Source organism: Salvia splendens, unplaced genomic scaffold, assembly GCF_004379255.2.
Source record: "Salvia splendens isolate huo1 unplaced genomic scaffold, SspV2 ctg761, whole genome shotgun sequence".
NCBI classification, from domain to species: domain Eukaryota; kingdom Viridiplantae; phylum Streptophyta; class Magnoliopsida; order Lamiales; family Lamiaceae; genus Salvia; species Salvia splendens.
The window spans coordinates 1-14,880 of NW_024599435.1; the positions used below are offsets into that span (position 1 = coordinate 1).

General features: G+C 38.3%; 2 protein-coding genes and 1 pseudogene across 3 annotated transcripts; 2 read left to right on the top strand and 1 right to left on the bottom strand.

Moving 5' to 3' along the window:
- Window positions 1-25: 25 nt before the first annotated feature.
- On the bottom strand, window positions 26-3,149 carry LOC121791273 (ubiquitin C-terminal hydrolase 12-like). The gene is made up of 6 exons (XM_042189279.1): window positions 2,972-3,149; window positions 2,616-2,685; window positions 1,880-2,024; window positions 1,678-1,787; window positions 173-438; window positions 26-88 (listed from the first exon to the last, which is right to left on the bottom strand). Exons 1-6 carry the CDS (start codon window positions 3,002-3,004, stop codon window positions 26-28), a joined length of 687 nt encoding a protein of 228 aa, XP_042045213.1. The 5' UTR covers window positions 3,005-3,149.
- A 1,281-nt stretch (window positions 3,150-4,430) lies between these two features.
- LOC121791272 (zinc finger CCHC domain-containing protein 7-like) lies at window positions 4,431-7,842 on the top strand. 2 transcript variants are annotated; one of them, XM_042189276.1, is made up of 8 exons: window positions 4,431-4,758; window positions 4,863-4,916; window positions 5,113-5,256; window positions 5,333-5,491; window positions 6,102-6,251; window positions 6,346-6,462; window positions 6,809-6,922; window positions 7,018-7,842. In XM_042189276.1, exons 1-8 carry the CDS (start codon window positions 4,465-4,467, stop codon window positions 7,465-7,467), a joined length of 1,482 nt encoding a protein of 493 aa, XP_042045210.1. In that variant the 5' UTR covers window positions 4,431-4,464; the 3' UTR covers window positions 7,468-7,842. The 2 variants fall into 2 exon arrangements, with proteins under 2 accessions (XP_042045210.1, XP_042045211.1); XM_042189277.1 differs by lacking the exon at window positions 4,863-4,916.
- A 646-nt stretch (window positions 7,843-8,488) lies between these two features.
- LOC121791271 lies at window positions 8,489-13,980 on the top strand (annotated as a pseudogene).
- Window positions 13,981-14,880: the final 900 nt, after the last annotated feature.

Consider the following 14,880-nt stretch of genomic DNA (forward strand, 5'->3'; position numbering starts at 1 on the left):
TGTACTGAAGCTTGTAAAATAACGCTCATAGCCAGAGGGTCTTGCAGATGGCATTCCCATTAACATTCGTAGGCATGTGGTACACAACCTGAATTCAAAAGCAAAGATGTATAAGTAAGATCGTGAAAGATAACTCAGATCCGACTACATAACCCCTAATAAATATTGTAACCTTTCTGAAGTAAGGAATATGGTACAGAGTTTGGAGGAGAGAGTTCATATAGCAGGTAGCCCCTTGGTTTTTAAGTCCCACGAAACCAGTTTCTTTCTTTGAATCATATAGCCATGGATCCATAGCTGTGTCCACCCCAACCTCAGCTTCAACTAAACAAGTGTCATTGACAAGATAACCCCTGCTAGGATCATAAAGCTCACCAAGTGGCATAAAGGATGCAAAGCCCCAATCAATTTTTCGGGCACTGAATTGGTATTGTGTTTCTGCACAATCAGTAAAAAATATTTCAATTACGTTAGTAACTAGATTCACATCTCCCTTAGAACGGAATATTATCTCTAATTGAAAGAAGCAGCAATTTGGATGAATCATTTCATGTTTACACCAAAGCGAATTTGATTTTTTACTTGGTGAAATTTTGCACAACAGTTAAATTCTGTACAAGCTTAAAGGGGCCCATAATACCAGGAGCTGCAAAAGATGTTAAGTAGTATACCATATTCTGAAACAAATTTAATACTGCTTTCATATCTATGTTATAATCAGCATATCCAATAGATATTGTCCTTTTTCCGGAAATGGAAACAATAAAAAAGGTCACTAAGTTTTACTGGAGGTACTCAATTTTATACCTACTTACTCAAGGCATGACGGCACTAGTACTGACTGCTGTCCGTACATGTCCAGAGCCACTAAAACCTAGACTTCATAACAACACCACATATGCATATAGGTAATTTCACTTCTTAACTGTGGCTATAGAGTTGCCAAAGCACGCCGTTCTTGGGGGAGGCTGGGATAGCAACTTTATATGCCGAATGATATACAAATACCAGAAGTATAAATAGAGTTAGAACAGCCAACAAAAATTGACCCAATGAATTTTGAACTATACAACCGAATGTTCAAAAAATAATTGATAAATGGACTGTTTTTCTCAATACAGAAAATGTGATTTACCAAACCAACTCCCACACAAAAAATAAAACCAAATGATGCTAATGATTATTAACAAGTAGGTCAATGTGGTATATTGGTTCAAAAGCAAAAGCTGCATCAATTTATATGGATAAAGAGGCATTGAAAGAGCTGACATTATTAACTTTCATTCTGACAGATTTCTATTTCCAAATTGATGAGGGTATGAAACATACAGTGCTACCAAAACCAACCAAGTTCAGTTGAGAAAAAAACATACTGAAGCTGGGCTAATTAATTTTCATGGTTACTGTAAATTATACTGCAAATTAAATTAGGGTAAGACGTACAATTTTAAAAGGTCAACCCCTTTTCATCCTGGGTAAGATAAGTTATCTGGTTTAGAATGGTAGCACTATAGAGAGACTAGAATCCTAGATTAATTCACTTTAAATAGTTGCTATGGACTAAACAAATAATGCAAACGCAATGAGCTATTTACTATTTTACAGGAATAATATATTATCCTTTCATTACCCTTTCTGACTGAATACTTGCTATGGACTTGATTCACAATAGCCAACTGAAGTGGGTATATCTAGTCCATCCATAAGGTAAACTGGCAGAATCAGTAACACCCAGATACATGGATAAGGCATCAATATCGTTCCCCTTCGGAAAAATTAAAATCTGCCTACAAGAAGGAAACATTGATGGTTAGCATTACATTCATCAAAAAGTCAATTGCATCAATTGGAGTTCTCAATTTTTAGGAAGAATAGTTACCATTTGTAATCACCAACATCAAATATTCCAGAATAGATCCTCTTAGCAGTTATCCTAGAAAAATTCTCAATCTTCCAAGTAATTTTTTTTGTGCGGGGAACCTCTGTTGGTTGGTTTGCAGCGTTATTTTCTGTTGCTTCTGGTGCTAAAGCAAAGAATGGAAAAGAAAATGAGAATATATGGCTACAGAGAGAGTGAAAGAAAATCCAGCGAGGCACTGTCATTCATCTACGTATGCAGACGAAAAATTATCCTAACAAAATAGTACTAGTAGAACCCAAAATCACATCGCTCCCTCTTTTTGCCAATACGGAAGAAAACGTAATAAACATACATTTAAGGCATCACACCATTAGTTTATCCAACAACATTTGCCTTCTAAGCATAGCTGACACTACATGCACATAAAATAAACAAACAGGGCAGGTTACACGCAACCAGCTAATTGTTTACCATACATTTCTTGTGTTAGATTTTACGAATTTTCATGCAAACATTAAAGTCCGCATTTAAAACCAGACAGCGAACCACCCCGCTTCGCACCCTCATCTCTGTTTCCAGAATTTACACATAAAAGCGAAACTGTAAATGAATGCAACATAAAGAAAAACGTTTTTCTTGCAGAATGGCCACAATTATGAAACAGACCAAGAATCCATATTACCTCAACACAGTTGAATCGCTCCAAAACAATAAACAAATAATTGCGACATTTCTATCTACTTATTTGAGTTACCTTCCACTGCCATCGGCTGAGGTCCTTCCACCAAATCTGATCGAGGAACTAACATGTCCTCGTCCTCTTTCTGCCACCGCAAGAAAGAACAGAGATTAAATAAAATGAAACAAAAGAGGCGACATATCAAAAAAACATACTCGCATACACCCCAATCACTTGATCGCAAACTAGACCTAAACAGAGAGCAGTTGAATATCACCGAAGCTCGTTCTTGCACCGAAAGAGAGCTAAAGACACACATAAAAAACACGCACGCGTGCGTGTTCTTCCTGCCAGTTCACACCATAAGAAAAACTTGCAGGTATTTTCGAAGCAGTAGTGAGTGAATACGGAAGGCGCGCGGATTCACAAACCTCGTTTGCGGCGGGAAGCGCTATGACAGTCATGAGAGAAGAAGTTGAGTAGAATTTGAGGCAAAATTAACCTAGATTGGACTGAAATTGGATTTTGATGGGAATTTCGCAGGTGTTTTCAGGTTTTGGAAATGGGGGGAAAAGGTGGTGGGAGAGGAAAAATCTAACGTGGACTCTTTTACACTTTGATTGATTATTTTTTTCAAAACAATTTCTCTATTTCTATGGACACATAAAAACAAATTTTAAAAATCAATTAATTTGACCTCGAAACCTTTGAATTTGATATGCAAGTCATATGTGATGTTTGGAGGATAGATGAACTTTCACCGGAGTATATGTTAGTACTCCACCCGCCTGAAAATTTATCACTTATTTCTATTTTTTTATATCCTTAAAAATTTGTCACCTTTCACTTTTACTATTTTTTTTGGATCTTACGTTCTAATAACTCATTTTAGTCACATTTATCATAAAACTAATACACAAAGGTGGCACTCATATGCCACTAACTTTTTCAACACACTTTCTATGATATTTCTTAAAACTCGTGCCGGGTCAAATGGTAACAAGTTATTAGGGTAAGGGGAGTAGTATTTTTTAGTTGGGAAAGAGTATTAATACTTCCTTTGTCCACGAATATACATACTATTTCATTTCATGTGTGTCTATGATTACTTGTTTCATTTACCTTTTATAATACTCACAATTCACTATATATATTTTTTTTAAAGAAGATCAACAATGGTTTATCATCTACCTCTATGATGATTCGAACCCTCAATCTATTGGTTGGTGAGGAATTGTTTACCAATTGAAATGTACTTTGTAATCTTTCATTCTACTCATATTTTATTATTTTTCGAAACATGCATTTCATTCATATTTTTAAAAATTCAAACTGAGTATGAATTCAAACTGTTAATATTTTTAATTAAGTAAAGACTAAAGTTTGTAGAAAAAACTCAACTTTTTGAAATTTCATGATATTGGGGCCAATATTCCTTAATCTTTTTAGTTTTGAATAAGATTTTTTCTTATAATGGAGTTGGGAAAATAAAAACACAGGTTTTATAAAAAAAAATTGAAAATCTATAAATTTATAGATGTGTGAACCGAACCTTTAAATTATTGGAGTGAAGAAACGCTTGAAATCTTTTTGCTTATTTCGTGTAGTAGCTCATAAATCTTGGTTGGATTAAATCGTTTTTTCCATGCTTGTTCTTGTTGTTTATGTTTGATTCTCAGTTGTTTGGCCAAAACCACAAGCTTTATAACCACCGATTAAAAGAATTTGAAGACTATGCACAGTCTACTTTTATCATTAATTAAAAGAAATTTGGACTTCATATAAAAACGTTGGGCCTCAATCTGTAGCAGCCCAGTGACAGGCCCACTTACTAACTACGCTCTTCAATATTCGAAAACTCTGTACTAATTCAATCTAGGGCTCGAATTTTCAATTCCCCATTCGCCGGGAATTGAATCCAGTAATGGGAAGGAGAGCAAGTTCGAAAGCGGCGAAGCTGGAGGAATATTCGTCGGAAGAAGACAACAGAAAGCGGAAATCCCCAATCGAAGCGGCGAGCGATGATGATGATGATGCCGAGGCTAACGAAGATCTCACCCTCAAAATCGTTCAGAAATCCATGCAGCGAGCCGCCAAGAATGATCCCCATGGAGACGGCATTGCGGAAGTAGTTGAGAATTTGAAGGAAGAGCGGAGTAAGAAAGGGAAGAAGAAGAAGACGAAAAAGAGCAAGGAGGCTGAGCTTAATGGAGATGCCGTAAGCATTGCGTCGAACTTTATGTATTTGAAAGTTGTTTACTGGTTAGTTTTCTTAAGTTCATGCTTAGTCACTTATTCAAGTAATCTGTGTCATGTTGTCAGGTAACAAATGAAATAGATGCGGGGTTTAGAGATTTCTGCGGTGAATTGTTTCTGGTATTTTACTACTATTAGTTAACTGGCATAGTTTGATGTGCTGATTATGATTCATGTTTGTATTCATACAATGGGGAATTATTATACTGCTGGATATGCCCCTCTGATGTGATTGGGTGAATTTGATTATTTTCTCCTGTTAAAAGTAACCAAGCTTGAATCGTAAATACGTTCTTTTCTGTTTTTTATTATTTAGGTGGATAAAGGTCAGGAGAACGAAGTGGATAAAGGTCAGGAGAATGAGGAACCAGAGATTGACAACACTGCCAAGGTTGCTAATATAGCAGTTGAAACCAATCATGTGGAAGTGTCAGATAATGCTGTCCTGAGGAAACTTCTTGTGAGTTTTCGTAACTTGTGCACAAGCATCTTTGAGATGAGCGGCCACTCCTTTATGATTGTTTTCGTGATCTCAGCGTGGGCCAAGGTACTTTGATCCTCCTGATAACAATTGGGGTGCTTGCTATAATTGTGGCGAAGAGGGTCACACGACTGCCAACTGTACTTCAGCTAGGAGAAAGAAACCTTGCTTTGTTTGTGGGAGTTTTGAACACAATGCAAAACAATGTAACAAGGTATATACTCAAGAAAACTACTTACTTGCACTGGCTTGATGACAAAATTTGTGCTTTATTGTCTGGATTATTCAAGTGGTTTTATATTGTGGCTAGATGGAAAATAAGTGCATGTTATTTCTTTTCTCATTTGATTAGTTGACTTCATTCTTAGGTTTTGTGTTCATGTACTTTGGATGGATTTCCTATTTACTAGTTCTATATGAACGAAAATTCGGGAATTTGGTTTTTAAAACATAACGCACAGTTTGAGTCAGCCTAGTTTATAGTACTCCCTCCGCCCCACAAGAATATGCACTCTTTCCTTTTTAGTCCGTCCCACAAGAATATGCACTTTCTAATTTTGGAAAGTCTTTTTTCTCTAATGAGGTGGGACTTATTCCCCACTAATAATACTTTAATTACTTTTTCTCTCTACCTCTCTCTTACTTTACCAATTTTGCATTAAAACCCATGCTAAACCAAAGTGCATATTCTTTGGGGACGGAGGGAGTATTTTTTAGGCTTTTGGTTAATGTTTTTTTTGAAAAGCGTTGTGACTTAAGAAATCGTGTCTTTGGAAAGATATTGTTTGATTTTAAATTTTATTCTCTCTCCTTTAATTACACAGGGGCGAGATTGCTTTATCTGCAAACAACAGGGTCACCGTGCTAAAGATTGCCCTGAGAAGTACAAGAGTTCAAAGATATGTTTAAAATGTGGAGATTTAGGGCATGAAATGTTCTCCTGCAGGAATGACTACTGCCTAGATGATTTAAAGGTTCTCTCTCTCTTTTTCTCTCACGGAAGATGAATTGCTGCATTATTATTTTGTTTTATTTTCACAGATTTTATGACACCTGAGTGGTATGCAGGAAATACAATGTTACATTTGTGGAATATATGGCCATCTTTGCTGTAAGGAATATGGTGATCCTGGGCCCAAAGAACTTTCTTGTTATAGATGTGGTCTCTCTGGCCATACGGGTTTGGTAAGTTTGATATACATTAAATGCGTTCTTGGTCAGATCACGGGCATCATTGATCAAATACGAAGGCATACCTTTATAGGCTTGAAATTTGAATCTTCTTTTGGTGTAGTAGCCTTTACAGTCTAACCTATTAACTATAGTTGGCTTTTGCTTATGGAGCCAATTATGCAATACTCCAGGCTCCATTAACTATGGCTTTTGTTTTTGCCCTTTATGATGGGACATGAAAATTTTGGATTTATTATTACTGCTGTCTGTTTCATTTGCTCCCAATACTTGAAAGAGTATAATGTTCTGGTTTTAGCTTCAGAATTCCATTTTCTGAAGTAGCTTCTGATTTCTTCAGGCTTGCTCTGGCTTCCGTAGCCATCGGGATGTCAATGATAATGCACCTGATAGTTCCTGCTACAAGTGTGGCATAGTAGGACATTTTGCTCGCGAATGCACCAGCTCAATGAAGGTGCGTCACTATGTCCCCTTTAGTCTACTTTCTAATCTATCAATAATTGGTCAAGCCTGCTTATGTGACACTGAGTTTCTGGGTATTTTCATCAGGCTAGTAAGAGAAACCATGAAACATCAACACCCAGGCACAAATCTCCAAAAAAGAAGCGGGATCGTTTGGAGACCCAGTCTGTCCCACGTGATATTGGAAAGTCACGGAAAGGGAAGAAATTCAAGGACATTGAGTTTCATTCAGCTGCAAAACCAAAGCATAAAGGTGGTTGGTCTACTGAACATCCTGGAGATTATCATAGCAGTAAAAACCAAGATAATTACTGGAGATCCTCAGCAACCCCAAGAGATAGAAAATCTCGGAATCCCTATTCAAATGGTGATTATGCATCAAGTTCCCATTCTTCCAAAAAGCCTAGGAAGATCAATTTCAATGATTCGCCGTCAAACGGGTTGAGTAGATTTCATCAACGTAAACATTCGACATCAAGATTTGGCAATAGAATCAATGGTTATGGTGGCACAGGAAGAAATGATGATTGGTGGTAGATGTTTTATTTCGAGGAGAGGTGGATGTGGCATTGCGATGCCGGCCTAGGCCATACACGGGGCTGTTGGAGGTTGTTTGCTTATTTTAGCCCTCCTGCAAGAATATACAAGGAGTGTGCTGAAAAGTCTCCTGCGGAAATGGAATACTGCTTTGTGAAAATTTAACCGTGTGCCGTCATGTCCCTCCTTGCATACAGGATAATAGTGTACCAATTGTTGGTTAATTTTGTTTTTTATTGGTAGTTTGTATTTTGATGCGTTCGTTTTTTTAAGATAATATTTTTCCTCATCTCACCCAACTGGGTCTGTAATCTATAATCTTTAAAATCGTTAAAAAATTTCCAATGTCATAATTTGTGCTGTATGTTCCGAATTTCTTTATCTGGTTTCGTAGATAAATCATGCAGTGTGATTTTTCCTCCAGTCCATTGTCGACTATTTTCATAGGCGGAGCTTTGATGTCTCTCGCCGTGTGCCGTAATACTTGTCACACATTCACATTTTTATTATTTACATAATTGATTATTTTTCTATTTTGATAAGTTTTTTTACTACTATTTGCATAACCATTATAAATCATGCAGTAGTAAATGTATGCCATCACCAAAAAAAACATTATAAAAATGAAGTAAAATGTAAAATAGATGTTGAAAATTACTAGATTCTATTTTAACGTATGAACACACGTAATATTTACTACTATTATTTTTATCATTAAACGAGTTATGACGTAGAAACAAACTATATTCTTGACGAAGTTGAGTAACAAAAACTTTAAAAATAATTTTGGTGTCATCATCTAGGTGAGTTGATAATGCATTAGCAATACACGAAAGGAATATAATTTGGTGAGCCAAATTAATATAGATGACTTAATATTGCACTAGTGAAAAATAAAAGTGCTAGGCCGAATTGGGCAAAATGGCCTATAAAGAAGTTGACGGCTGAGAGTTTTGAGGTACAACCATGAGGAGAGATGATGCAATGCATATTTATCCATTTTCGGTAGTTATTCATGCCTTTATATTATTTACATATTTAGAACTCTCTCGAGAAAGAGATACGGAGAAAATGGAGAAAAAAGATTGTGCAGTGGCCGGGGATGAGAGTCGTCTCGTGTTTGAGGTGAACGGCAAGAGATTCGAGATGGGAGAAGTTGACCCCTCCACCACTTTGCTCGAATTCTTGCGTTCCGCCACTCCTTTCAAGAGTGTCAAGCTCGGCTGCGGTGAAGGTTAGGTGCCTCGGCCATAGTCTATACTAAGAAATTTGGACAATTTTTAGTCAATCTCGCAACTTTAATAATTAATTGCTTCCACCCTTAATTTTAATTTTTATAAGGGTGAAAATGAGTAAACTCTTAAGATTTTGCAGTATAATTAAACTCAAATTGAAATATTTTTGTAAGCATGCAAATCTAGATATCTAAAATGAAATCAAAAAGGAAAAATGAAAGAAAGATCATAATTCCAAGTTATGCATTAGGATGTGCTTAATGCGTACTATTATTCCGAGAATGTGTTTGATACCATAGAATTGATGGTGTGGATTTGAAATTAGACCATTTAATTATAAATAAATCTTTTAATATCTCAAAATTTTAGTTTTGGAATTGGAATTCAAACTCTAATTTCCTAATTTTACGATTTAAATTTTATAATCAAAATAATACATGGAATAATTACTTAATCACAATTATTGTGGAGGTTAGTTATCGTAAATATTAGATCTCACTTCTCGTTGTTGTGATTGGTGTCATTCAGTAGGTTTTTGGTGCGACACTAAAAGTGATACTCTTTTTTACTAACCCGAACATTAATCACTTTACTATTGAATTAACTCATTCGCATGCAAAAAAAAAAAAACTCTTTTTATAGATAAAAAACGGTCATCAACTATTCAATCAGGACAGGAGTAATAGAATAATTAGATAGTACTTTTTTTATGGATTGTTTTGCATGCACAAATTAGAGTATTACAAGAAGCAATGAATGAATTGTGTAGTAATTCTGTGATTGAATTCAGGTGGCTGTGGGGCTTGTGTGGTGGTGCTGTCAAGATTCAACCCTGTCCTCAACCAACCAGAGATATTCAGTGTGAGCTCTTGCCTCACTCTCCTTTGCAGCCTCAATGGCTTCTCCATCACCACCACCGAGGGACTCGGCAACACCAAGCACGGCTTCCACCCAATCCACCAACGCTTTGCGGGATTCCACGCCTCTCAGTGCGGCTTCTGCACCCCCGGCTTCTGTATGTCCTTCTTCTCCGCCCTTGCCAATGCCGACACAGCACCTCAGCCCCCAGCCCCCGGATTCTCCAACCTCACCACTTCCCATGCCCAAACGTCTATAACCGGCAACCTCTGTCGTTGCACTGGCTACCGCCCCATCGCTGATGCCTGCAAGAGCTTTGCTGCTGATGTTGACATCGAGGATCTTGGGATGAATGTTTTTCCCAAAGGGGAGTTTCCACCATACGATCCTGAAGACGACGTCTGGCCATATGTACGAGTATGCAAACAAGAATGTAGCACAGTCTTGAATTCTGAAAGCATTTCTTGGTTCACTCCAGCTAGTCTAGAGGAACTCGGAAGCTTGGTGGCGGATGGTGCGCGGTTCAAGCTAGTCGTCGGGAATACAGGGATGGGATATTACAAGGAAACAGAGAGATATGATAAGTACATTGATCTTAGGTACATTCCTGATCTCTTGATGGTTAGAAAGGATGAAACCGGGATTGAGTTCGGAGCAGCTATTTCGATTTCAAGAGTTATATCATCTCTCAAAGAAGAAGGCGAATCCGACCTAGTCTTGATGAAAATTGCTCAGCATATGGAGAGGGTTGCTTCCATTTTCATTAGGAACTCAGCCAGCATTGGGGGGAATTTGGTGATGGCACAGAGGAGGTCTTTTCCTTCGGATATTGCTACATTGCTTCTTGCTGTGGGGTCGACTGTCGCCCTCTTGAGAGGCCGTGCACAGGAAAGGATGACTATGGATGAGTTCTTGTACGGGCCACCTCTCGCCCCCACAGACGTGCTCTTGAGTGTCCACATTCCTTTCTTTGGTTCGAGAGTGGGTTTTGAGAGCTACCGGGCTGCACCAAGGCCGCTTGGGAATGCTTTGCCATACTTGAATGCTGCTTTCTTGGCTGATGTTAGCTTTAAAGAAAGTGGTGGTGTTATCTTGAACTATGCTCGGCTGGCTTTTGGCGCTTATGGGACAGACCACGCGACAAGGGCTAGCGAAGTGGAGGAGTATTTGGCAGGGAAAACGTTGACCGTTGAAGTTTTGGATGAAGCAGTTAGATTGGTGAAACTCTCTGTCGAACCCAAAGATGGAACGACGCATCCTGCTTACAGGAAGAGCTTAGCAGTTAGTTTCTTGTTTTCGTTTCTCGCTGCGTTTATTGATGTTTCTTCTCCCACGCTTGGTGTCTCATTTTCCGAAGTAGCTGATTCAAGCAACGAAGAAACTGGTACATACTATCCGGTTGGTGAGCCTATTCCTAAAGTTGGAGCAATCATCCAAGCTTCCGGTTCGTTCTCATCTTTTTTTCGTATGTAGGCTTTTGGAGGGAAGGAAGTTTGTTAATCTGTTTGTACGAACAGGTGAAGCTGTGTACGTAGATGACATTCCTTCACCTCCACATTCTCTACATGGAGCACTTATTTATAGCACGAAGCCTCTAGCTCGAGTGAAGAGTATCTCTTTCGAGGCTGTCCCAAAACCAAGTGGAATCGTTGATGTTATCTCTGCCAAAGACATCCCCCAAGGAGGACAAAATTTTGGAGCCACGGGTCTTTTCGGATCCGAATATTTGTTTGCTGACGATACCACTGCGTCTGCTGGTGATCTAATCGCGTTTGTGGTATATGAAACTTGTCGTACGGTACTAATTGTAACCGGTTGTTTGTCTGACTTTGCCTTGTTATATTCGTTAGGTTGCACGTAGCCAAAAGGAAGCCAACGTCGCTGCAAGAATGGCTCAAGTGGATTATGAGACACAAGGCTTAGAACCACCAATCTTGACAGTTGAAGAGGCTGTCGAAAACTCAAGTTTCTTCGATACTTTTTCACCCTACGAACCTCGCTTAAAACCGGAAATGATTGGTGATTTCACCAAAGGAATGGCTGAAGCTGATCACAAGATTCTCTCTCAAGAGGTACTTCTATTGATTAGCTGCTTCAATCAGTTGCATATACTTCACATTTTTTTTAACATTCAGATCATACTTGGTTCTCAATACTTCTTCTACATGGAGACGCAAACAGCGCTTGCAATCCCGGATGAAGACAACTGTATGGTGGTGTATAGCTCAGTCCAATCCCCTGAGTTGGCTCAAATATCCATTGCACGTTGTCTCGGTGTCCCAGAGCACAATGTTCGTGTTATCACAAGGCGACTAGGTGGAGGCTTCGGTGGGAAGTGTCAAAGAGCAATGAAGGTGAGTGTGACCATCGCTCCTCTCTCTATATCTCTCTCTGTCTCAACAATGTTGTTGTTTTCAGGTAGCTACAGCATGTGCGCTTGCAGCTCAAAAACTAGGGCCGACCGGTCAGAAGCTACATAGACCGAAACGCTGACATGATAATAGCAGGAGGGAGACATCCTATGAAGATAACATACACCGTTGGGTTCAAAGAGAATGGCAAACTGACAGCACTTCACGTCGACATACTTATCGATGCAGGCTTCTTTATCGACTTCAGCCCCTTCATCCCATATATGCTAATAGCAGGGCTGAAGAAGTACAATTGGGGAGCTCTCTCGTTCGACATAAAACTATGCAAGACCAACAACACAAGCAAAACAATGATGCGTGCCCCTGGTGACGTGCAGGGGAATTTCATCGCTGAGGCTATAATAGAGCGCGTCACATCTCTGCTGTCAATGGAGGCCGGTTCGGTCAGAGAAATCAATTTTCACACAGGCGAGAGCCTGCAGCTATTCTACGCTGAGGCTGCTGGAGAAGCTTCGGACTACACCCTGCCTCATATTTGGGATGAGTTGATTAGTTCATCATGCTATATGGAGAGGACTGCAGCGGTAGAGCAGTTCAACCGGTCCAACATATGGCGTAAAAGAGGCATTTCTTGTGTTCCAATTGTGTATAAAGTGACGGTGAGTGGGAAACCGGGGAAAGTGAGCATCCTTAAAGATGCATCTGTGGTTGTCGAAGTCGGAGGCATTGAGATGGGGCAGGGGCTGTATACAAAGGTGAAACAAGCAACTGCCTATGCTCTCAGTTTGATCAAATGTGATGGAATGGAAAACCTGATCGAAAAGGTTCGCGTTGTAGAGTCAGACACGTTGAGCCTCGTACAAGGAGGCATAACCGCTGGAAGCACCACATCTGAAGCATGTTGTGCTGCTGTGATCAATGCTCTACTCTTTTAGTCGAGCGATTAAGCCCTCTTGCCACTACCTGAAAGACGAACAGGGCTCACTCCAATGGAACGATCTCATTCTCGAGGTTTGTTTCTGCATTCAATTCACTTCATGCTACAATTTCCTTCCAAATAACTGTGTATTATGTGTTGTAATCAGGCACATAATCAGTCTATAAATTTGGCAGCAAACTCTTACTTTCTTCCCGAGTCCGGTTCGAAAGAATACTTGAACTATGGTGCTGCAGTAAGTGAGGTAACATTTTCTATGTTGTTATGTGTCTTCATGAATGGTATTTCTATAGTGAGTTTGTTGTGGTTGCAGGTGGAGATATGCGTACTCACGGGCGAAAAATCTATATTGAGAACGGATATCGTTTACGACTGTGGGCAGAGCTTAAACCCTGCTGTTGACATGGGACAGGTACTGTATATTCAAGAAAATGGAGTCTTTTAACTTATATGGATAATACAATTCATTAGGTTGAGTTTGATACATACAGATTGAGGGATCTTTCATACAAGGTGGGGTTTTTTCATGCTTGAAGAATACTTGACTAATGAAGAGGGACTTGTTACTACAAACAGCACATGGGATTACAAGATCCCGAGTCTTGACAACGTTCCGAAAAAGTTGAATGCTAAGGTGCTCAACACCGGGCATCACCCAGACCGCGTTCTCTCGTCTAAGGGTAATGTAGTGTTTTGAGTGTGGGTGTTGTTGTTGTTGTTGTTGTTGTGTGATGTGGTGCGTACGCGCAGCTAGTGGCGAACCTCCTTTGGTTCTCGCGACTTCAGTATACTGCGGTATAAGAGCGGGTGTGGTGGAGGCTAGAAAACAGCTTAAAGGTTGGGGAGCCACACAAGGGACTGATTCTGACTTGCAACTCGACGTTCCGGCTACTCTGCCCGTTGTTAAGCAATACTGTGGTCTCGATTATGTCGAAACCTACTTACGCAGCTTGCTTGCTCCTTCTTGAAGCTTTGTCGTCGCCATCATCTGATCTATGCATTAATATGATATGCATAGAGTTGCAATAATGCATGCGCTATGCTTGTGTTATGTAAGTCTTGAATCGTAGTCATAATTTGTGCATGCAATCTATAAGTTTATTAATTCAAATAGGAGTAAAGATTTACTAGTAATGTATGTTTATTGTTTAATATATAAAATATCATTGTTGCAAATATAACTAGTTTTAAATGTTATGACAATATCAGAAAATATTAAGAGGGGACATCTTTTTTAGTCCACAAACTTTGTCAAATTATCATTTTAGGCCCGTCAACTTTGAAAATATCATTTTAGGTCCGTCGACTATGAGTTTATATCATTCTAAGTACATTTTTACTATTTCCAAGTTTTCCTGGATGAAAATACCCTCAATACCTTGAAGGGTATATATTTTTATAAACTTATCATATACTCATATTTTTTTATGAATATCTTTACTATATATTTTTATGAATTTCTAAATATAATTTAACCTTCAATATTATCACTTAATTTTGTGACATGCAAGAAATGTTCCTTATTCAACTTTTTATAATTAAAGAATTTCAAAATATTTTAAAGATATGTATACTCGTAAAATTAATGTCCCAGTCAATAGGCGATACTTGAATACTAATATATTGATATTATTTTTAAATAATATATTAATATTCAAGTATCGCCTATTGACTGTGGCATTAGTTTTACGAGTATACATATCTAAAAATATTTTGAAATTCTTTAATTATAAAAAGTTGAATAAGGAACATTTCTTGCATGTCACAAAATTAAGTGATAATATTGAAGGTTAAATTATATTTAGAAAATTCGTTAAAAATATGAGTATGTGATAAATTAATTAAAAATATATATCCTTTAAGGTATTGATGGTATTTTCGTCCATAAAAACTTTGAAATAGTAAAAAAGTACTTCGAATGATATTAAGTCATAGTTGACGGACCTCAAATGATATTTTCAAAGTTCACGGACCTAAAATGATACTTTGACAAAGTTCGTGGACCAAAAAA

Bases quoted from the DNA above. Each gene is read 5' to 3' on its own strand.
- LOC121791273 (XM_042189279.1), bottom strand. From the start codon at position 3,004: ATGACTGTCATAGCGCTTCCCGCCGCAAACGAG. The intron at 2,686-2,971 runs GTTTGTGAATCC...TTGCGGTGGCAG, and splicing joins CGCTTCCCGCCGCAAACGAG to AAAGAGGACGAGGACATGTT. The intron at 2,025-2,615 runs GTAACTCAAATA...TCTTTGCTTTAG, and splicing joins TCAGCCGATGGCAGTGGAAG to CACCAGAAGCAACAGAAAAT.
- LOC121791272 (XM_042189276.1), top strand. From the start codon at position 4,465: ATGGGAAGGAGAGCAAGTTCGAAAGCGGCGAAGCTGGAGGAATATTCG. The intron at 4,759-4,862 runs GTAAGCATTGCG...TCATGTTGTCAG, and splicing joins CTGAGCTTAATGGAGATGCC to GTAACAAATGAAATAGATGC. The intron at 6,252-6,345 runs GTTCTCTCTCTC...AGTGGTATGCAG, and splicing joins ACTGCCTAGATGATTTAAAG to GAAATACAATGTTACATTTG.